Source organism: Aotus nancymaae, unplaced genomic scaffold, assembly GCF_030222135.1.
Source record: "Aotus nancymaae isolate 86718 unplaced genomic scaffold, 86718_ANA_hifiasm-v0.15.2.pri h1tg000003l, whole genome shotgun sequence".
Taxonomy (NCBI): domain Eukaryota; kingdom Metazoa; phylum Chordata; class Mammalia; order Primates; family Aotidae; genus Aotus; species Aotus nancymaae.
Genome location: NW_026988414.1, coordinates 24,528,288 through 24,552,296, shown reverse-complemented (window position 1 = coordinate 24,552,296; position 24,009 = coordinate 24,528,288). Strand labels below are relative to the sequence as shown.

At 40.7% G+C, this 24,009-nt stretch overlaps 1 protein-coding gene, 1 long non-coding RNA gene and 1 other non-coding gene across 3 annotated transcripts in view; 2 read left to right on the top strand and 1 right to left on the bottom strand.

The window, feature by feature from the left end:
* LOC105708026 (uncharacterized) overlaps positions 1 to 5,169 on the bottom strand; it is a 112,145-nt gene extending 106,976 nt beyond the window's left edge. Inside the window, exon 1 of the long non-coding RNA XR_001105225.3 lies at positions 5,014 to 5,169. This is a non-coding gene — a long non-coding RNA (uncharacterized LOC105708026). The remainder of the gene's footprint in view (positions 1 to 5,013) is intronic.
* Positions 5,170 to 6,782: 1,613 nt separating this feature from the next.
* Positions 6,783 to 24,009, top strand: part of RAD23B (RAD23 homolog B, nucleotide excision repair protein) — a 45,679-nt gene continuing 28,452 nt past the window's right edge. The window contains exons 1-2 of the mRNA XM_012439109.3: positions 6,783 to 6,885; positions 23,651 to 23,732. Coding sequence (XP_012294532.2) covers positions 6,820 to 6,885; positions 23,651 to 23,732 — 148 coding nt within the window. The 5' untranslated portion in view covers positions 6,783 to 6,819. The remainder of the gene's footprint in view (positions 6,886 to 23,650; positions 23,733 to 24,009) is intronic.
* Positions 18,363 to 18,503, top strand: LOC135277488 (U4 spliceosomal RNA). Its single transcript, XR_010345090.1, has one exon. It is a non-coding gene; the product is annotated as a U4 spliceosomal RNA (small nuclear RNA).

Sequence of the window (24,009 nt, the reverse complement as noted above, 5' to 3'; positions counted from 1 at the left end):
ATTAATGACTTCCTCCCATCATTTAGTCTTGGCCAAATAGCTCTAGAAGAAAGGCTCAAGGCCTATCCTACAATGCCTTGCTGACAAGAGCTTTGTCTTGGTGGTTTTTGTGTTTTGGAGTAGGGGTGGAGGTCTTATTATCTAGCATGTCCAGTGTGCAGTTTTTCTAGAAATTTAAAACAAAATTTTATCTTTTGTATTTCAGAAAATATTGTACAAACATTTTAATTAATTGACATCTAAAATCTACTGTTGCCACAGCTACAGTCATGTGCCCCATGATGTTTTGGCCAATGCTGAACCGCATCTATACATGACATTTTAATGGAGCTGAAAAATTCCTAACACCTAGTGATACCTTGGGTGTTGTAACGTCATAGTGCTATGTATAACTCACGTGTTTATGGTGATGCTGATGTTAACACATCTATTGCAGTGCAAATCATATAAAAGTCTGGCACATAAAATTATGTATCATATGTAGTACTTGATGATAAACGATTATGGGTTTATGTATTAACATACTAAATTGAAATTCTGAGACAAGGTCTCGCTCTGGCTGGAGTGCAGTAGCATCATCACAGCTCACTGCACCCTTGACCTCCTAGTCTCTAGGGATCCTCCCACCTCAGCCTACAGAGTAGCAGAGACCACAGGTGTGTACCACCAAGCCCAGCTAATTAAAGAAAATTTTTTGGTAGAGATGAAGTCTTCCTATGTTGCTCAGGCTGGTCTTGAACTCCTGGGCTCAAACGATCCTCCTATTTCAGCCTTCCAAAGTGTTGAAATTACAGGCATGAGCCACAGCACCCAGCTTGTATTATACTTTTTTGCGTTTTGAGACAGGATATTGCTCCATAGCCCTGGCTGGCGTGCAGTGGTACAATCTTGGCTCACTGCAACCTCCACCTCCTGTGTTCCAGCGATCCCCCTACCTCAGCCTCCCAAGTAGCAGGGACTACATTGTGTGTCACCATGCTTGGCTATTTTTGTAGAGACAGGGTCTTGCCATGTTCCCCAGGCTGGTCTCAAACTCCTGAACTCATGCATTCTGCCAGCCTCAGCCTCCCAAAGTGCTGGGATTACAGGCATGAGCCACTGTGCTGGGCCTTGTACTATACTTTTTGTTTTCTTTCAACGAGTACTCCTTCCACCTATAAAACAAAAGTTAACTGTAATACAGCCTCACGCAGGTCCTCCAAGAGTTATTCCAGAAGAAGGCATTGTTATTATAGGAGATGACAGCTCCATAGGTGTTATTTTGTACCCTGAGGCCCTTTAGTTTGACAAGATATGAAGGTATAAAATGGTGATATTGATGATCCTAACCTGGTGTAGGCTTAGGCTAATGTGTGTTTCTTAGTTCTTAAAAAAAAAAGTTTAAAAAACAAAAAAAAAGAAAAAAACAATGGTCACGGGCCATGGCTCGTGCTTGTAATTCTAGCATTTTGGGAGGCAAAGGCTGTAAGATCTCTTGAGGCCAGGAGTTTGAGGCTGCAGTGAGCTATGATCATGATCATGCCACTGCCTCCAGCCTCAGTGACAGAGCAAGACCGACCCTGTCTCAAAAAAAAAAAAAAAAAAAAAAAAAAAGCTTACAGAGTAAGGACATAAAATATTTTTGTATAGCTGTACAATATGTTTGTATTGTAAGTACCAGAGTCAAAAAGTTAAAAAATTAGAAGTTTATAGTTACAGCAAGCTAATATATTATTGAAAAAAGAAACATTTTACAAATAAATTTAGTGTAGCTTAGGTGTGCAGTGTTTGTAAAGTCTATAGTAGTGTACGGTAACACCTTAGACTTTCACAGTCACACACCAGTCACTCATTGATTCACCCAGAGTATTTTCCATTCCCGAAAGCTCCATTCATCATAAGCACCATATAAAGGTGTGCCATTTAAAATCTTTTATACCTTTTTTTAAATCATATCTTTTCTCTGTTTAGATACATGAGTATTTACCATTGTGTCACAATTACCTACAGTACTCAGTATAGTAGCACGTTGTGCAGGTTTGTAGCCCGGGAGCTAGAGACTATATCATACAGCCTAGGTGTGTAGTAGGCTATACCACCTAGGCTATGTACGCACATTCTATGATGTTTGCACAACATCGGAATTGCCTGATACATTTCTCAGAACATATTCCCTTCATATATCCAATATATTGGGGAAATATATTCTTTTATATATCTAGAAAGTTTCTAAGAACTCAAAACAATGCTTATTTCTAGGGAGGTAGGAGTGAGATTTTATTTTCAATCAATCCCTCCCTTTCTTTTTCTTTTCTTTTTTTTTTTTGAGATGGAGTCTCCCTCTATTGCCCAGGCTGGAGAGCAGTAGCACAATCTCAGCTCACTGCAAACTGCACCTCCTGGGTTCAAGCAATTCTCCTGCTTCAGCCTCCTGAGTAGCTGGGACTACATACAGGTGCACGTCACCACACCTGGCTAGTTTTTTTTGGATTTTTAGTAGAGACGGTGTTTCACCATATTGGCCAGGCTGGTCTTGAATTCCTGACCTCGTGATCCACCCGAGACCCCATGCCCAGCCAATCCCTCCCTTTCTATATTGGCTTTTTTTTTTTCTTTTGCCATGAGCAAAAAAACCCCAAAAAAACAAGAAAACAAAAACCCCTTTTTTTTGCATGCACTAATGGAAAGGCATCTCTCTCATCCCTTTTCTTCTGCAGACAATAATAGTTGTAGCAGGAAGTTGTAGAATTTAATATTATAATAACTTTGTACAGCATATTCCAGGTTTTAAAATATTTTCATTTTCTTACAACTGTTGTAAATTATAACTAAAGTGATTATCATGTTTTCAAACAATATGTATAGAGTATACATTATGCTAGCTTCCTCAGATAACAAGATGCACAGGACTGACTCAGCCTCTGTCTCATGGAGTTTTACAACTGAGTTAGGAGTCAGTCAACCTACACTATTGAGCACCTACTGTGTTCTAGGCACTGTTGTAGGTGCTGGGAAAACAGCTGTGAATAAGACAGTTAGTATCTCTCCCTAAAAAGCAAGTGCCTTGCCTAGAAAAAAGGCTTAATGCATGTTTATTATATATTATTAAATTTGTTGGAGAAGTCCTCTCTGAAAAGGTAAAATTTGAATTGGAACCTGAAGATGAAAAGGAGTTAGCCATTCAAAGATCTGGGAAGACAGAGTTTCAAGCTGATGGAACCTCAGGTGTAAAGTCCCTGAGGCTAGAACCAGTTTAGTCTGTTTGAGGGCGGAAAGGGAAATGGATGACAGTGAATGAGAGGATGAGAGAAGGAAAGAGATGAGGTCAGAGAAATTGACAGGAGACAGATCATGTGGGCTCTCCAAGGCCACATAAAAAGTTTGACTTTTATTCTAAAACGTAATTAGACATTAAGCATAGATACGACATGCTCTGATTTATGGGTTTAAAAGCCCACTCTGGCTGCTGGGGAGGCTGTTGGGGGTAAAGAGTGGAACTGGAGAGACCAGGTGGGAGGCAGGTGAAGGATAATGATGGATTAGCTTAGGGCTGTAGAAGTAGAAACAGTGAAAATAGGTTGAGTTGGGGATATACTTGGAAGAATAAGGTTGACAGGAATTGATAATAAATTGCATGTGGTGGCTGAGATTGGGTGAAGGAGGGAAGACACTTACCAGGGATGAGGACCAGATTTTTGTTCTGAGCACCTGGGTAGATTGTGAGGCCATGAACTAAGATGGGGGAAACTGGGAGAGGAAGCAGTTGTTCTCTTTGGCCATATTAAGTTTCAGAGGCTTGTTACATATTCAGTAAAGATATTGCTTAGGCAATCGGCTAACTCTATAGCTAAGGGTAGAGATCCAGGCGGGAGGTATTTCAAAACAAAGGCCAAGATGAAACCACCTGGTGACTAAGAGTAGATACACAGGAAGATAGAGGGCAGAAGAATGCATATTTAATTACTATGAAGGGAATTACCTGCTGTGAAAGGGGAAATACCACGTTAGTGGAGGGGTAAGCTGGTCAAAGTTTCATAGAAACATTAAACCCAAGCTCCTAGAAGCCACCGAAAACCAAGCAGTGACATTGTATTAGTGAGGATGCTGTCCCAGAGAAGTAAATTGTAATTGTCGTAGAGCTAGTGGCCTGAGTAGTACTGTGTTTTATACTTGAACTAAATCAAATGTGCCACAGGCACAGTGTAAAACACAGAAGAAAAGCTGGGCGCGATGGCTCACATGTAATCCCAGCACTTTGGGAAGCCAAGTCAGGAGGATTGCTTGAGCCCAGGAGTTCAAGACCAGCCCTGGTAACAAAGGAAGAGCATATCTCCACAAAAAATATCAGCTGGTAAGCAGTGGTGTGTACCTGTAGTCCCAGCTACTCGAGGGGCTGAGGTGGCTTGGGAGGCTGAGGCTGCAGTGAGCCATGTTTGTCCCACTGCATTCCAGCCTGGATGACAGAGACCCCTTTTTTTTTTTTTGAGACGGAGTTTCGCTTTTGTTACCCAGGCTGGAGTGCAACGGCGCGATCTCGGCTCACCGCAACCTCCGCCTCCTGGGTTCACGCAATTCTCCTGCCTCAGCCTCCTGAGTAGCTGGGATTACAGGCACGCGCCACCATGCCCAGCTAATTTTTTTGTATTTTTAGTAGAGACGGGGTTTCACCATGTTGACCAGGATGGTCTCGATCTCTTGACCTCGTGATCCACCCGTCTCGGCCTCCCTAAGTGCTGGGACTACAGGCGTGAGACAACGCGCCCAGCAACAGAGACCCTTAAAAAAAATAATCTTTAAAACAAAAAAAGACGGGAAGAGTGGCGCACCCTAGGACACAGGCTCTGGAGTCATTCCGCCTGAGGTCACATTCTGGATTTGCCACTTACTACTGGCTGGGTGATTCCAGGTACATTACTCAACATATCTGTACTTCAGTGTTCTATCTGTAAAAGGACATTCTACTAATAGTTAACCGCTTACAGACTGTTTATTAAGATCCTGGTACTAAGGTTTTACATACAATACTCAACTTACCCCTCCAATAATCAGCGAGTGACACTGTTCTTCTCATTTTACTGCTGAGGATCTGGAAGCACATTCACCCATTCCACAAATATCTACTGTGCACCTGCAGCGTGCCAGCCATGTTCATGAGTGGACAAAGCAAAATCTTTGCCTCTGTGCAGTGCAGCTTCAGTCTGGGGTTTACAGGAAAGGGAGAAAGATGAGAAACAAGAGATACATACATTACACGGTAATTAAAAGGGGATACCCGCTATGGAAGAAAACAGCACAGTAACAGAGGTAGGAAGTTGCGATTTTAAGTAAGGCAGCCAGCGCAAGCCTCACCAAGAAGGCAACATCTCAGCAAGGAATTTAAAGAGGGGAGTCGGGACAGCAAGTGCAAAGGAAGGCCCTGAGGCGGGGGCAGCCTAGAATCCACCAGTGGGGAGAGTAAGGCAACGCGGGGAAAGGTGAGGGGCTAATGCATCCGTTCTAAGAACTCTGATTTTAACTCGGGGCTAGACGGGGAACCACTGGACAGTTCTGCCCAGAGGTGTGACAGAACTTGACCTTCGTTTTATTTTTTAAAATTACTATTATTATTTGAGACGGAATCTCAATGTCACCCAGGCTGGAGTGCAATGGCGCGATCTCACCTCACTTTCAACCTCCGCCTCCAGGGTTCAAGCGATTCTCCTGCCTCAGCTTCCCGAGTAGCTGGGACTACAGGCGCCCGCCACCATGGCCGGCTAATTTTTGTATTTTTAGTAGAGACGGGGGTTTCACCACGTTGGCCAGGATAGTCTCGAACTCCCGACCTCAGGTAATCTGCCCGCCTCGGCCTCCCAAAGTGCTGGGATTACAGGCGTGAGCCACCACGCCCGGCCGACCTTCGTTTTAAATCGGCCCATCTGTTTAGGCCCAATGTCCCAAGCCTAGTGAGAGAAAACAAAATTTGAACACTGGCAGTCCGGCTCAGGAGCCTGTGCTGGCGGGATTAAATAATCAGTCGACAACCCAGGGCTGAGTCCCGCAGCGAGCCCCCCGCGGGTGCTGGTCCCTAGCTGTGGTTACCACCATCCTTTCACTTAAACTCCGCCTCATTACTCCCCCGCTCCAGGGCTCGGCATCCACTCTGCCGAGTCTCCACGTAGCGCTTCCCGGGCTACAGATTGCGTAACTTCGGCAGCCGGGCGGAGTCTGGAAAGAGGCGGAGCGGCGGCGGACTCAGAGAACGCTCCGGCAATAGCTGCGAAGAGGAAGCCCGGTGAGCCCCGGCCGCCCAAAGAACGCCGCGCCTGCGCAATCCGGGTCCAGGCCGCAGACATTCCAGAGCCGCCTTCCGCCCCGCCCCCAATTCCGGGGCGGAGTCCTCTGCCGCGCCTGCGCAAAGCGTGGCCGCACCCCCTCACGCCTGCGCGCTTCGGCCACCCGGCCCCATCCCCCGCCAAGGTTTTTCGGGTGGGGGAGGGGGCACGTCTCGGCGAGTCACGATGATGGCGGCCACCATCCTGTGGTGAGCTAGCGGATTCCTTGCTTGTCTCGCAGAGCCCCTCGCGCCTCCTGTGGACTCAGTGGCTGGCGCCCGGCGCGTGAGGAGGCACGGCGGCCCAAGCTCGCAGGGAACACCGCAGTCGCGGAAGCAGCGGCCCAGGCCAGAGCACGGGCTCGGGGAGAGGCCGCTCCGCTAGGCGAATGTGACAAGCCCCCACCCCCACCGCCTTCCTCCCCAGAGCGCGAGGAGCGCGGGCGACCCCGGGGCCCCGCCAGGCCACAGACCCCGCCCAGCGGCCAGCACCCGGCGCAGGCCCGGCAGCAGAGCTGCGCGGCGGCACCATGCAGGTCACCCTGAAGACCCTCCAGCAGCAGACCTTCAAGATAGACATCGACCCCGAGGAGACGGTATGCACGCGGACCGGGGGCGGGGGCAGCCGCGTGCGGGCCGCGGGGAGCGCCAGAATCCGGGAGTGGAGCCGGGCGGCGCGCTTCAGCGGGGGATGCCCCGGAGGGTGCGGTGAGGGCCTTGCGTCTGGGTGTCGGCCCCGGCCCTGCCGGCGTGCGGCAGAACCGACCCTCCCGGCTTGGCCGGGGGCTTTGTGGCAGAATAGGGAGGCAGTGGCCGGACGCCGAAGGCCTGGTGGCAGATGGCGTGGAGCGCACGCCCGCGGGCCCGGGCCTAGGAGCTTGTGGTAGCAGGGCCGGAGGGGGATGGGGAGGTCCAGGCAGCCTCGGCTGCGGTGCCTGGCTTTCTGGTGTGGGTGCACAGGTGGGGGAGGGAGACGTAGGCGTCGCCACTACTCTTGTGTGGACCTGGTTAGGCGCTTAGGTCCCAGAGTTGGTAACCTGAGAAGATGAGCTTTAAGAAAAAAAAAAAAAAAGCATCAGGTTTCGTTTGCCGCCGAGTGAGAAGTGTGCGGTGGTGAAAATGAATTTGCCCCTTTACCCCCAGAATTGTTAACCCTTTTATTTGTAAGTGAATTGTTCTGCTGCCTTCCCGCCACCCAACCCACACCCTGTGTAGATTGCACTTTAAGGCCTCTTTGGTGGTGAAGGTTTTAGCATTAGAGGCCTTCAAATCCATTCCAAGCTCAATCTGAACTTCAGATTTAACGGTTCTCTGCTTTATCTTGGAATTGTTAGGAGTTGTAACCCTTCACCCACACTCCCCCAGGCTCCCAAACAGTATCCGTTCAAGGGGGAAAAGAGAAAAAAAAACAACTTTGAATCCCTTCTGTAGTTAAAGTCCTACACATTTCGGAAGTCCACGTTATACATTTTTCTGTATTTGTGACTGCATAAAGAGACACTGTTGAGGTCAACACAACTTTATGCCAAGAATCTAATAATGCCCTGAGTGTAAATTTACTGCTTATGTTCTGGAATACACCGCTAAGATTGTCATAATGCTAAGTTTAAACTAGCAGTTTCCTGCCCAACTCTATTTTTTAAAGTAGTTGTTTCTATTTTGGGTAGAGATCAAGGGCTTTTGTGTTAATTAAGTAGACCTGAGTTCCATTTGTGGTTTTGTAACTTACTTGCTATGACCTTGGGCAAATTACGCTTAGTTTCATCCTCTGTACCATAGGGATAATACCTGCCTTGCGGAGATGTGAGGATTAAATGGTATGTATTTACTTGGTGGTCAGGAAGTGGAATCGATTATTTAAACAGTGGATTCCTTTGAGTGGACATACAGCGTTACGTTGTACTTATTTAATCTTAAGTTTTGCACATCTTTAATTGTTTAAGAAACAAGAAGAGTTCCCCCAACCTTTTTGCGATTTTGACACAAAATTATTTGATTTCAAAATATTTATATGTAGGTGTATGCTGTGTGATTAACTTCTTAAAGGTACAGGAGGTATCAGTTACACATGAAAAACTTCTGTGTCCTCAGAAGTAATTGACAACACCCTGTGGACTGACAGTATTAATAGAATCAAATTCCTCTTGAATATTTCTTTACTGCTTAATATGCGTTAATAAGTTGAAGGGTGAAAGTTAAAATGGGGTTGGTTTGATGATTTCAGGCAAACTGTAAAATGCCTATTTGCCTTTGGTTCTTTGTGGTAGCAAATGTTGGTGCCGCAGTAACTTAATCAGCTTATAATACTCAGTTGAATTTCAGAATTATTGAAACCTAAAGAAATATTGTGGCTTTTTGGTAAATATTTGTGGGTGTATTGAAGTTATGCAGTGACTTTTTCAACAGCTCCACTAAAGTATTTATGTTCTGTAAGATTTGTTTAGCGTTTTAGGCACTTTTCACATACAGTGTTAACTGAGAGCCAATGCTGTATCTGAATTTGTACAAATTCTTTTTATTTATTTATTTTTTTTCCATTCCCCACCCAACTTGTACAAATTCTTAACTATTTTTGCTATTTTCCAGTTTATTTCCAAGGAAAAGTAGTATGTTATACTTTTAGAAATAATATTTTTGAAAAGCTAATTGTTAGGGAGTGGCTTTACAGCTTTTGTTGCTATTTATATAAATATAATTTTGTTGCTATTAGTATAAAAAAACGAATATTGTTAGTCTGAGGCAAGAAATTAAGCATTTCCTCTGATATATGGAATGTTTGCATTTAATGACTTGTCAGTTTTTATTTTAATGACTTTAGGAATTTTTTTCAAGACAACTGTTTCAATTCTATGTAGTGGGTTTTAATTAATATTTATTTTTGATACAACACCTCAGACTTCCAGTAAGAAAAGAAACAGTGAAAATTATATTTAATAGGGCAACACCAAGTGTCCTGTTTCTAAGTTGTTGTGAGAACTGGGTAACCAGGGATATTAGAAGTAGATCTAAAAGACAAGATGGGATCTTACTGAGACCCGTTTTTGTTCTGCTCAGAGGTTTGTCCTTGTTTAATTTTTACTTAGGAGGAACCAAGGAAATTTAGTAACTTACATAGTCAGTTATAGAAACTCTTGTGAACTTGAGATGAGCATGAGCAAAAATGGAAGAAAGGACTGTGCAATAAGGGGAATCATGGGACTGATTCATTTGTTGAACAAGTAAATGTTTAGTGAGCTTTGCTGGCAAGACTGGAGGAGTACAGGGACCTGTAGAACATGGTCTGGGCATCTGGGAGCTTTATTGACTTAGTCAAAGTGCATGGCTGTAGAGTAGGGGATATACAAAGTGGAAAAAAACAAGATAATTTGTTTTAAGGTGTTTTTATTTGCTCTAGTTTTAACTAACAAAACTTTCTTAGACTTCTTAGGCATGTTGTACCATTTACTCGAGTATTACCATGATACATTACATGACCACTGCCTTTAGTGTTAACCTTTACAAAGATCTTTTTGTTTTTACAATTGTAATGCTAACCTTCTTATAAAGTATTCAAACAATGCAGAAACAAAATGAGAAGGTGGTATGTATGGAGTAGGGAGACCATTGCTAGATTTTTTTTCATTATGTGGTGTTTCTGTCTTTCTTCTGTAAAAATTGTGGGAGACATATAAGTAGCCTACATATTAAAGCATTGTGAGATGTGCAATAGATCACTGCTTCTCTGAAATTCTTTAAAATTCTGAAGTTTAGTGGTGTGATGGACATTTAGAGGGACATGGAATACAGTTTTTAAGCTCAGTTTCATAGTCACTTAGTTTTTTAAATTGCTATTGGTTAAAGCCACTAAGAAAGGTAGATTTAAGAATAAACCTTTTGAGTTAAAAAAAAATACAGTGCAGCATTTTATTGCATCAATGAAATGAAAACAAGAAAGAGCATGTGGTGTACAAATTAATCCTGCAGTTTAACTCTGGACACTGTTTGCTTTGAATAACTAAAAACTCAGTAAATTTCAGATGAGACTTTAAATGCAAAAGCTGAAGTGGCATTGGATTACTATACAAGTGACATTAAAACTGTGCATATACATTGGATTTTTTTGCTAAGAATTATAAAGATACTGTCTTAATATCTATAAATAGCATATTAGTTTGCTGTGAAGAATTACCTCATTTTGTGGTTTATCTCTATAATGTGATTGTTATAAAATATTACTTTACCCTGCACTTTGGGAGGCCGAGGCAGGTGGATCACCTGAGGTCAGGAGTTCAAGACCAGCCTGACCAACGTGGTGAAACCCCGTCTCACTACTAAAAATACAAAATTAGTTGCACATGGTGGCGCATGCCTGTAATCCCAGCCACTTGGAAGGCTAAGGCAGGAGAATCGCTTCAACTCTGAAGGAGGAGGTTGCAGTGAGCTGAGATGCACCATTGCACTCCAGCCTGAGCAACAAGGGCAAAACTCCATCTCAAAAAAAAAAAAGTGTGTGTGTATATAGCTTTAGTACTTGTTCTGTATTATACAGTATTTACTAGCTATCATTTATTAGTGATTTATTTACTAGCTATCATTTATTCCTGTGGTGGTTAATTATATTTTTAATATAGTCATGCTAGTTTCATATTATAGAAGTTTCCTCGATTATTAAGGCAATAAGTAGTAAATATTAAAAATATATCACAGAGGCGAAATTAAAAGTTCTCGGCATATTGGTAGAACAAGACACAGGAAGAAACTGAGAAATCTGGTACACTTTTGGCCAGACTTTTGCTGTTTTGATGCCTTGCACACAGTAAGCATTTAGTAAAGATCTTTGAACGAATTGAATATATTCTTTTGGTGAACTGGCAAGTGTGATCCCCCAATGTAGAGTGTTTGCATGTTGATTCGTTTATTTAATAAATATTTGCTGTGTAACTTACTGGTCAGTCCCTGCTGTGATGGTGTATGCATTCTAGTGGGATAAAACCATCAAAAAACAAATTTTAAATACCAGGTAATGTTAAGTCCTATGTAGAAAGTTGAAATAGGATGAAGTATGTGATAATACTTCACTGGGTGGCTACTTTTAAATTAACTAGTCACTGAAGGTCTTTCTGAATAAGGTGACATTATAAGCTGAGAGCTGAATAAAAATGAGCACACAGGATGAGGAGAATGTTTTCTGTAGGGAACTGCTGGGGCAAAGACCTTTAAGAATGTGTTTTGGGAACTAAAAAAAAAGCCTGCATTGCTAAGGTGATGGGTAAGAGATAAAAGAGTGAATTAGGCAAGTGGCCAGAGCATTCCTTGTAGGCTAGGGGTTTTCAAGGTAAAATTGGAAACATTTACAAGTGGGACAGAAATCTTTTCTCTTTTCTTTCTCTCTCCCTCCCTCCCTTTCCCCCTTCCCTCTCTCCCTCTCTCCCTCCCTTCCTCCCTTTCTTCTCTCCCTTCCTTCTCTCCCTGCTCTCCTTCCTTCTCCTTGCCTACCCTTCCTTCCCTCCCTTCTCTGCCTTCCCTTCCTTTTTCGACGTCTTGCCCTGTCACCCAGGCCAGAGTACAGTGGCATGATCCTCCACCGTAAGCCTCCCCAGTAGCTGGGACTATGGACTGCATGCCACCACGCCCAGCTAATTTTAGTTTATTTTTTGTAGAGATGGGGTCTTGATGTTTTGCCCAGGCATCTCCAATTCCTAGCCTCAAGTGATCCTCCTGCTTCGGCTTCCTAAAGTGCTGGGATTACAGGCACAAGCCAGCAAACCCAACAGAGAAATACTTCTTTTAGGATTTTTAAAGGCTACTTTGATACTGTGGGGTGGGTAAGAGTGAAAAGCAGAGAGTTAGGGGATTTTTGCAGTAGTTTTAAGTGATTGGAGCTTGAACCAGGGTAGTAGGAGTGGCGATGTAGAGAAGTAGTTGGAATTAGGGTATGTTTTGAGGGGTATAGTTGGCTGTGCTTTGTGACCTCCGGCAAGTTACTGAGTAGGTGCCTGTTGGTCCTCTTCTATGAACTGAGAATGCTAGTACTGAAAGTACTAAGCTATGGAGTATGTGAGTTTGAAATAATATTAACAGTGCTTGGCAATGTGGTCTCACTCTCCTTCCGTTGTTCTTGCTTAGAAAACCTCAAATGTGATTAAATTTACCTCAATGTTTGTACTTGCACCTGAGCAGCCAGAGATGCACCTGTAGCCACTTTGACTTGTCTCGCTTAAATTCATGAACATTAACCTTAATTGGGTCCTTAGTGTGTAGCACCTGACAGTCTTACAGTTTACTAGTCCAGTCACTCTTCCACTGCCACAGGACGGTTTCATATCATCTGCCCTCCTTATTTTCACTTGATGACCCTAGTTTTTATTTGATTGAGAATTTAGAAGTAATCAAGACAGAATGTCTACAAGGTCCTACCGTAGCTACCTACCTGCTAGCCTCCTCTTACTGTAGGTAGTTCTGAATTGTGGATGGTGTTATCAAACGCCAGTCTTTCCACTTTACTTTCTTTCTTCCTTTCTTTTCTTTCTTATCTCACTGTTGTCACCCAGGCTGGAGTGCAATGGTGCGATTTCGGCTCACTGCAACCTCACCTCCCTGGTTCAAGTGATTCCCTTGCTTCAGCCTACTGAGTAGGTAGGATTACAGGCATGTGCCATCACGCCTGGCTAATTTTTTATATATTTAATAGAGACAGGGTTTCACCATGTTGGCCAGGCTGGTCTCGAACTCCTGACGTCGTGATCCACCTGACTCGGCCACCCAAAGTGCTGGGATTACAGGTGTGAGCCACCGCGCCTAGGCCTGCACTTTTCCACTGTACTTCATCCCCTATCATGTGTGAAAGACGTTACTCCATCACATCATCTTTCTCTTCTGTATCCCTGATTTTTCCCATTTCTAGAGTATACAAACATTTTTTCCTCATCTTAATGATACACTCCCTTGTCTCCACATCCCTTTTTAGTTACTGCCCTATTTCCCTGCTTCTCAAGCAAAACTCAGGAGTATCTCTCAATTCTGTTTACTTTTTTCCACATCTTTCTCTTTTCACATCCACCATACTGTTCATAAAAGGGATTCCCCCCACCTTTGTACTTGTGCTTTGTCCTTAAGCATGGTACTTTTTTTGTTGTTAAGACGGGGTTTTGCCATGTTGGCCAGGCTGGTTTCGAACTCCTGACCTCAGGTGATCCGCCCGCCTCCAACTCCCAAAGTGCTGGGATTACAGGCATGAGCCACCATGCCCGGCCTAGCACAATACTTCAAAAAAAAAAAAATCTTTTTCCTCATTATTAAAATGGGAGTAATAATAATTGACCTGCTTTCCTAACAGTTGTGAAAATCAGGTGAGATCAAAGGCATGGAAATATTTAGTGAATTGTGAAATTAGAAATAAATTTTGCAGCTTTTAAATAAATCCTTTCATCATTTTTGTTTTAATCATTCTTTTCACTATCCTTTCTGAAAAAGGTTTGTATGAATGAAATCTTCTCATTCTCTTAGCTTGACATAATCAGCAATTTTGAACAGTGTGTAAAAGCAGTGAACAAGGTCCTGCTGTGATAGATACTGCATAGGATTCCGGTTAATTTCTGGAAGAAATTTGCTAAATTTAAGCCTACTGTGGCACAGTGAATTCTACTGAAGGACACTACCCCATCTGTTCCCTGTAAGTTTAGATAAATAAATGTCTTATAGTGTCATGAAAGCTAATTTTACAACTGAATGAACTTTATAAACCTCTTAAACATTATGTAAACTTATTTCAGCAGAGGAGGTAGACCAGCTACAAATGACTGGTAATACATGAATAGATACTAGAGCCTTAAACTGGTAGATAAAATTGTTCTCACCTATTATTTCCCACACACTTTGGTTGAATTAGGTAGGCACCTTGTTTTTGCTAGTGCACTGGAGCGATCCATTCTTTGCCTATGTAGAAACTTTAGAAGTTACAGGTATCTTGGGAATTCCGCTTACTCAGTTTTCAAATTCTTATGTTTCTTTTGGCCTTGTTGGAATCATACTGGTAGGAATATATTTTAGAATTGATTAAATTGGAATGTATAGGTTGGCTTAAGAGCCTAAATACCATTTTACATAGTTTCTGTGGGAAAAATGGGTTTTGGATTTCAAATCATGTATTTAAGATAATAAATACCCTTTGGATCATAACCCCGATTGGAGGATTGCCTTTGTTTAGTGTCTGCCTCTTTTTACATAATTAATGTTATACTATTGGTTATTGTTTCAATTATAAAAATCTCTTGTACTAAATTACTTTATTCCTTAGGTCCAGTGAGGAGACTTTTCCTGTTTGTACTGAAGTCAACTGACATGTTTAAAATCAAATTTGTATTTGTAGAATTAACAGGAACCTACCCTGGGACAGAAATTCAGGAAATAACTCTGGTGCCTATACCAGTTTCTCAAATGGAAGGAAGCCAACCAAGAACCAAAAAATGAAAAGCATTGCCTGCAGTGTAAACATAAGAAATCCTAAATTTAGTAAAGATATTTGGCTTTAGGAATCTCCTTTATTTTGCTAATTGTTGATTGCCAAAATTTAGTTGCTATTATTTTTTAATTAAGCCATGTAGTATTAGAACTGCCTTAGACCTTTTTCTTTTAAATGAAATAAATCTTTTTTCTCTTTGAAACTCCAGTTTTCCCTGAATTACTCAAATAATTCAGGCTTGTTAAAGTAAATAAAATATATATAGTAAAATGTGAAAGCCTTCCTAAATTGCTCAAATAATTCAGGCTTGTTAGAGTAAATAAAGTATATATAGTAAAACGTAAAAGGCTTTTGCCCCTGGTCTAAGTAACCACTGTAGACTCTGTATATCCCTCTAGTCCTTTTAAAAAATATATTTGCACATAATGAGTGAACACAGTTAATGCTGTTTTAAAAAATTAATTGCTTAGCGACTAGCTGTTTTCCTCAAAGATAGTTATAAATATTTCATTATTTATATTGCATAGTGTTCAAATGAATGTATGTGCATTCATTTTTCTCTTTCCCCTTGATGGATGTTTAGGGTTGCTTTCAATTTTTAGTATTGCAAACAGCAGTATAGGGCACATACTTTGTGCCTTTGTCTTTGAAGTTCTTACATGAGCATCTCTAGTATTGATTTCTAGATGTGGAATTATTTGGTCAAAGTGTAGCAGATTGCCTTAAAAAATGCCTGGTCAGTGCTCCCAAATTTTAACAATATTTGTTATGTACAAATACCATCTTCCATATGAGTAGCCAGGATTCAAATTTAGGTACTCTTCCTCTAGAGCCTATGTGTTTAACCTTTCTATTTCATCTGCCTTGTGTCTCGATCAGTAAAAGAGGATAATAGTATCTACCTGTGTACTAGTTTACCTATTACTGCATGACAAATTACCCCTTAGTTAATTAAAACAGTGAACATTTACTGTTTGATAATTTTTGTGAGTCAGAAATTCAGGGATATTTTAGCTCTGTGGTTCTTCAGAGTCTCATGAAGTTGCATTAAGGGCTTCATTCTGTGCATTAAAGGCTTGACTGGCTGGAGGATTCCCACTGAAAGTGACTTCATCAATGGCTAACAACTTGGTGATGGTTCTTGACGGAGGCCTCAGTACCTCCCTGTGGGGGTCACCACCTGCCAGGGGTCTGTCCTGCAGGCCCTGACTTAATGAGGATAAATAAATTCACTCAGACACAGAACACAGAGAACAAGTGTGCTGGAGGAGAGTGCTGTAAAGAGATAGCAGCCACTGGCCCCTACCAGCTGCCCCTTCAGGCATTTTATTCAGTATAGATTTAATAACAGAGGGTCTAAGTCAACACACTTAGGGATAATGATTAAAGGCCAGTACACATTAAATGACAAAGGCGTTGAGTTAACACTAGAGGGTATAGATTAAAGGCCAGGTTCTGAGGCCTAAAGCAAACACCATTAGTGGGGTGATATCCCTGGTCGACCTCCCCACAAGAGAGCCATCCGGAATGAGTAAGGATTAGTTTGTAGGACCACTTGGGTAAACAAGTTAGGTAAATTCCCCACATTCCTTTGTTTCTACTCTAATTTATTTAAGGGGACAAGGCTGCCTTCAGCTAAGTATTATAGTAAAAACCCCTAGGCCTCCCAAAAGGGTTTGTGTATATTCTCTATAACTAAAATTTGGCCCCTCCATCCTGACTGAATCTCCCCACCTCCCCATATGGGCCTCTCCTCAGGATTCCTTAGAGTCTTCATGACATTGTGGCTGGCTTCTCCCAGTGTGAGTAATCCAAGAGAGCAAAATAGAAACAATGGCTTTTATATATAAATCAGCCTCAGAAGTCACACACTTTTACTTCAGCAGTATCTTACTGTTCTTGTGGACTAGCCATAATGAAGTATGCAAAGGGTATATACAAAGACTTGAATACCAGGAGATGGGAGTCATTGGAGACTATCTTGGATGCTGGCCACTACAACCTTATAGAGCTATCATACAGATTAAAAGAGTTAATTATTGTGAGGTCCTTAGTACACTGCCTGGCATATGGCAAGTACATAGCATACATTAGCTTTTATTCAGATTTTATATTTCAGGGCTACCCATTAAAACTTTACACAATTCTTTTTACTGTATGTAGTTACAACAGTAATAAGGAATAACATAGTTACAAAAATAAGGAAAAGTAATACTGTAAGATTGAGCAAACTGTTATATGGAATATGCAATTGCTGACCTAATTAACAAGCAGTAGCCTAGAAATCTTATGCAAAGTGCTGTGTAAGAAGATTGACATGGCAGCCCATTATACTATCATAGGAATATGATTTGCAAGATACTATTTTGATGTCTTGTGCATGACCTAAATTTGTTGAAAGAAAAATACTCCTTTTTTTAAGAGGCAGGGTCTTGCTCTGCTGCTCAGGCTAGAGTACACTGACAGGGTTATAGCTCACTCTAACCTTGAACTCCTGGGCTCAGTCTGTCCTTTCACCTCAGCCTTCCAAGGTAACTGGGACTACAAGTGGCCACTCGTCTAATTAAAAAAACATTTTTTTTTGAGATGGTGGCTCAGTATATTGACCCGGCTGACCTTGAACTGTTGGGATTACAGGAGAAATGACTACTTTTAATGGTTGTTGGCCTGAACTAGAATAGTGCCAGTGCACCAGAGATGCATGGTAGGGCTCACATTAGGAAATAATTAGACAGTAAGTTTAGCTATGTGGTGGCACTTTTAAATACACTATTATGATTGTTTTCCTTTGGAGGAAAAAAGAAAAACCATGCCCATAATGTTTAATATTACATTGAATACATTTTTATTTTTAAATGCATAATTTTGTAAGAGAGAATTAAGTAGCTAGAAAAAAAAGTCTGATTTCTTGATTGTTAACCATGCCTTTGTCTCTAGTGGAATTGATGATAAGCCACCATTATTTATATAGGAGGGAATAAGCAGCACAATGGAAGTTCTAGCCCTGGTTATATACTGGGACTATGGTGCTCAGGTTTATATTCACTCTTGAGATGGCTTACTGGAATGGGAGTATTGGCGTGGGGTTCAGCACAGTTGGAGGAGTTGTAATTGTATCTATTGTGGGCCATGTCTTTTCCAAGAGAAACCTTATGCTAAGTTGCTGTCTCTGCCTTTGAAGCATCCAGAAAGAAGGCAGACTTTCTTGCTAATCTGTTTTAAAGTATGCTCAGTTTGGTTGTGTTAGGGGTGATTTAGACAGACTAATTTAGACACAGTTCTTCCACAAATACATTATGGTTTAAATGCCTCTAGGACATCCCATGAAGGTGTTCAGTAGAGAGTTAAGTGTGCATAAACGAAGGTTGAGGAGAGAGACCTGGGCTAGAAATACAGATAACATCTGCATGGTTACTAAAACTAGAAGTAGACACAGTAGATTTTAATGGAAATCTAAGTAATACTTAAAGGCTGGCCAGGGAAGAGGATTTCGTGAAGCAGTGAACAGAGAGATAGGGAAACCAAAAGTACGGCATCATGGAAGCCAAGGGATGGCGGTATATAAAGGGGGACAGGTCAGTACTGTTACACATGGCAAGAGTAAGATAGGCGAGGATTAAGAAGTGTCTTATGAGCTTTGTGCAGTGGCAGTATCATAGCCAATGAGGTTTATCCGAGGCGTGATTATTGCTAATTGAAAAGTTTTCCCAGTACCCTGCCATGACAACTTGAAATATAGTCGGCATTGGCAACTTTTGACAATCTCTACGGAGACTGGGAAAAAAAAAAAGTTAAAGAAGTGTTTTATGATGTTGCAGAATTCAGCGATGTTGGTAAAGAGCAGTGTTAATGGAATGGCTGCGGGGTTGGGAGAGCACTACCAAAGAAAATAAGCAAAATGAGAACAAATTTCATGTTTTTGTTTATTAGCACAGTATTGCTCTCTTTTGAGTAGTCGGTTTGGGATTATGATTAAGTGAAGACAATGTGTGTATTTGCATTTTTGAAGGATTAGATTAAGGGGAGGGAGTCAAGGAGGAGACAAGGTTGCTAAGTGTTTTTAAGATGATAAAGAGTTAGGTCTAAATGTGAATGAAAGTGAACTGACAGAGAGGCTGAAAAAGCTGAGGGAGATAGGAAATATAATGAATTTAGTAAGATACTGAAAAATACTTGGAGGAGAACCAGAGGATAGGTGGAAAGAATTAGGTTCGAAAGAAAGGGATACTACTTTTATTTAATAGGTGAAAAGGAGATGTAGGTGGGTCTGGATGCAACAAAGTTAAGCAGAAAGTTGAAAATAAGTTCCTATGTCTTCTGTTTTTAATAAGGTACAAAGTGGTCGCCTGTAGAGAGTGGGAGAGGGTTCTGGGAATCAGATTTAGAGTGCCGATTTGAAATATCCTTTTGTAGGATGGAGAAGAAGGCTAAGCAGGGGAACAGAGGATTTAATGTATCCTTTTCTCCACTAGCATTTAGAAAATGGGGTGTAAATGTAGATAGGCAGTCTCTTAGGTAAAAGTTGAGATTTGTTAGCTAAGTAAGGTTAGGAGAATGAGACATCACAGAGTGGTTGGAGTAAATTTTAGGGGTACTGATTGAAATAAATGGTGTTGGTCCAAATACAGAATTTTGCCTGTCAGGAGCAGCAGGAAGACAAGGAAGTCTTTGATATTACAAAGAAGGTGACAGGAGCAATGACAGTGTTGTCTAAGCAAAATAGAGCTGATAGTGGAGATGCAAATGAAAGTAGAGACTCTAGGGACCAAGTCTTAAGGAGGCTCAAGAGCAAGTGTAGAGAAAAATTGCTAAGAGCTGGTAGGAACAGGAGACTGGTCACTTACAATTTTAAAGATGGAGTGGTTTCTGGATGACAAAATTCAACCTGTGTTCCGTGAGTTTAGATAGATGAGTTAAATGGATTGTAAGTAACAATTATTGTTGTGTTCAACATACGATGAAGAAGCAATGCCAGAATTTTAGACAGGTCAGTGAACCTGGTTCTGAAGTCTGGTTCAGTTATTTTCTTTGAAGTGATACTGTTGGGTCAAATCCCTGCACCTCCCCCACCACCTTAAAAATGTTGAAGCATCTTGGCATATTGCCCTAAAAAATTTTGGTCATTTGATACTTTCTTATTTTAAGAATGTGTCTCTTCACTTTTAATGACAAGACTTATTCAAAACAATCTTTCCAGTGTGAAAGTATATTGGATTAATAACATGAGGCATCAAAATTTATGTTTGGGCTGGGTGCAGTGGCTCACGCCTGTAATCCCAGCACTTTGGGAGGCGGAGGCGGGTGGATCACAAGGTCAAGAGATCGAGACCATCCTGGCCAACATGGTTAAACCCCTGTCTCTACTAAAAATATAAAAATTAGCTGGACGTTTGGCACCCGCCTGTAGTCCCAGCTATTCAGGAGGCTGAGGTGGAAGAATCACTTGAACCCAGGAGGCAGAGGTTGCAGTGAGCCGGGACTGCGTCACTGTGCTCCAGCCTGGTGACAGAGCAAGACTCCGTCTCAAAAAAAAAAAAAAAAATTATGTTTGGTTACTAATGAGGTTAAGCTTTTCTGTGTTATGACTGTAATTGTGAATTGTCTATCCTTTGTCCAATTTTTTTATTAGTGTAAAATTTTGTGCCTTTTCTCTTTTTTATTTTTTTTCTTGAGACAGTCTCGCTCCATCACTTAGGCTTCAGTGCAGTGGTGTGATCTTGGCTCACTGCAGCCTCCACCTCCCAAGTTAAAGCAGTTCTCGTGCCTCAGCCTCCCAAGTAGCTGGGATTACAGACGTGTGCCACCATGCCCAGCTAAGTTTTGTATTTTTAGTAGAGACGGAGTTTCACCATGTTGGCCAGGTTGGTCTTGAACTCCTGGCCTCAAATGATCTGCCCCCTTCGGCCTTCCAAAGTGCTGGGGTTACAGACATGAGCCACTGCACCCAGCTGCCTTTTCTCTTTCTTATTTTTTTCCTTTTATTATTTGTCCATTTTTCCTGTTTGAGTTGTATGTTAACCCTGTTAATTTTCCTTTTCTGTTGAATAAACATTTTTAGTGTTTAGTCTATTTCTTTAGCCAAATCATACAGGTATTTTGGAGTTCCCATTGTTCTTAATATTCTGTGTTGGATGTTTTTTATTTTGTTCTGCTTTTTAGTTTTTGAGTTGGAGTCTTGCTCTTGTCGACCAGGCTGAAGTATAATGACATGATCTTGGCTCACTGCAACCTCCGCCTCCCGGGTTCAAGCAATTCTCCTGCCTCAGCCTCCCGAGTAGCTGGGATTACAGGCATGTGCCACCATGCTCAGCTAATTTTAGTATTTTTAGTAGAGACAGAGTTTTGCCATGTTGGCCAGGCTGGTCTCAAACTTCTAACCTCAAATGATCCGTCTACCTTGGCCTCGCAAAGTACTGGTATTATAGGTGTAAGCCAGCATGCCCTCCCATAATATTGTTTAATCAGTTATGATTTCTTTGAAACAAAAGCTATTTAGTAGTTAATGATTAAAGGTCCTTTTTTGGTTCAGGTTTTCTTAATTTATGGGACTTTTTTCCTTTTGTTCTCTCCTCCCTCATTTTTGAAGTATAAAGCTAGAGAGTTCATTATTTAGGCTTTTTGAAATCCCAAATGTTTTACCTCATTCTAACCTGTCAAGAATGAGATATTTCTGCTTATTTTCTTTTACTTGTTGCTTCATATGTGTCTTTTTTCTTCACATATGTCTATGCTCTGTTCATTTATTCATCAACAGAAAAATGCCACTCAGTGCCAAACCCACTATGTATTGTTTTGAGAACTGGGTTCATGCATAGAGATACACTTGGTCTGTAATTTATTTTTAGTTTTCACCAAATAATCACACTTGGAAATATTGTATACTTTTGTCCCTCTGTAAACAAAAACGTTTGAAAGGAAGTTTACTATTCATCACTGAGTGTACCACTCATGCTCTGCCATCACTTGGTTGACTTGGCAAGTCTTTTTTAGCATGTATGATAGCAGTCCTCAAATGATTTGGTTTCAAGACTTCTTTACATTTAAATAAGTTATTGCGTGCTCCAAAATAACTTTTGTTGATGCGCTTACATTTATTTAATTTATTTTTTAAGAAAGATTCTTACTCTGTCACCCAGGCTGGAGTGCAGTGGCATGATCTTGGCTCACTGCAACCTTTGCTTCCAGGGTTCAAATGATTCTTGTGCCTTGGCCTCCCAAGTAGCTGGGATAACAGGAGTGTACCACCACGCTCGGCTAATTTTTTAGCATTTTTAGTAGAGACAGGGTTTCACCATGTTGGCCAGGCTAGTCTCAAACTCCTGGCCTCAGGTGATCCTCCCACCTCAGCCTCCCAAAGTGCTGGGATTACAGGCGTGAGCCACTGTGCCTGGCCCAATGTACTTAAATTTATTGATGTTTACCATATTATAAATTAAAACAAACTTCATTAATGTTCATTTAAATGTAATAAATTTATAATAGGTATTAATGTTTTTTGCAAAAATATGTGCCAAAATAACAGTAACAACAACAAACCACTGAGAAGGCTGACACTGTTTTACTTTCCTTTGCAAGTCTCATGTTTGGCTTTAAAAAGATTTTACTTGTGTTAGTTTTACCTTTGAAATGGGGAACAGTGGAAAATAGTAGATTGAGATTTTTGAGATGGATTTCTACTTCGGGAAACGTCAGAATAGCAGTGATGCTACTAACCCATTTCAGGAATATCAGTGTAGCAAGGATGGTTTATATGGTATTTGCAAAATACCCTGCTTGCTTGGAGTCATAAGAGATGGTAACCTCTTTATTTCAGTTTCCTCATCTATAAAATTGAATGGGTAACAGTTCCTTTGGTCCTAGAGTTTTGGGGATTATGTGAAATTGTATGTTAACATATTGAAGCTAAATAAACTTTTATCTTTGAAGTACACACCATCAGTTTTTAATTGTACAAAAGAAACCTATGTTTGTATCCCTTTGTTAGTTTTTCAGATAAACTCAGAGAACTGTCAACTTAGATAATTTTCAAGAAGTATCCTGGGAAATTGAAGGAATTTGAATTTTTCTCCTTGGTTCTTGTGCCTTTAAAGTAATGAAAATAGTTACATTAAGGCACATGGGAAAGTCATCTCTGCCCTTTTTTACTCCTATGCATCCCTACTTAACAGGTTAAGAAGTTCATTAGACTTGTTTTCCCAAATACTTTATAATGAGCCTATTGTCACACAATTTTAGGAATTGAAGAGACTATAAAGGTCATGGATTCCAGCTCCTCTTATAGATGAAACTGATGCTGAGAGAAGCTAAGCTACTTGTTTAAGAGCAGTGAAGTCGTCTGGTGATTCTCAGCCTGGGCTGAACTTTGGAACCACCTGTAAAGCTTTTTAAAAATACTGATGTCAAGGTCTCACTCTCAGAGATTATGTTTTAATTGGTCTTTGTAAAGTCCTTCCTTGGTGATTATAATGCAATATAAGACTCTTAAAATGAATCATTTGCCTTTTAACATTCACAATTTAACCTTTAACGTTGAAGTATTCTTATTGATGAGACTGTTTTATTCCTTAGACATTTTAGGTGATCAAGCTTTATTTTCTTGCTCCATGGGAAATAAACCCATAAACACTATGTAAATCAAAACTTTGATATTGGAAACTTTGTTTTAAATTAATGAAATCAGCTAGTAAATTTTAAAGAACCTATGTGTATTAGATGGTTTTAAAGTTTATGCCTATCATACTCTAATAATGTGAGTTAATGTTGAATCTTTTTTGATATAAATTGGAGAAACATAATCTTTGAGGTTTTGGAAGGATTAATAATTATGTATATAATTTTTTGTCTTCCATTATTCAGATTCTGGATTGTCATTTTTGGTTTAGACTTTCTCCAAAAAAAAAAAATCTTTATTTTTCCTATAGGTGAAAGCACTGAAAGAGAAGATTGAATCTGAAAAGGGGAAAGATGCCTTTCCGGTAGCAGGTCAAAAATTAATTTATGCAGGTATGAATTAAATATTAAAATTAACATGCCATGTCTTGCTTATAGTGATAATCTTTTAGAAATGTTATCTTACAAATTATAGTATATTCAAATTGATTGTCAGAAAAATGATTGTACAAATAAAAGCAGTGAAAGAGCAGTTATTTAAATATATTAATATTCAATCTTCTCTTTATTCATATTTGCCCCGTGTATTTTTCCATCAAATGGTGTTTGTTTTGTTTAGTTTTATCTTTTGTAAGCATCATGTAACTGGCTTTTGTGTTTTTAATCAAAC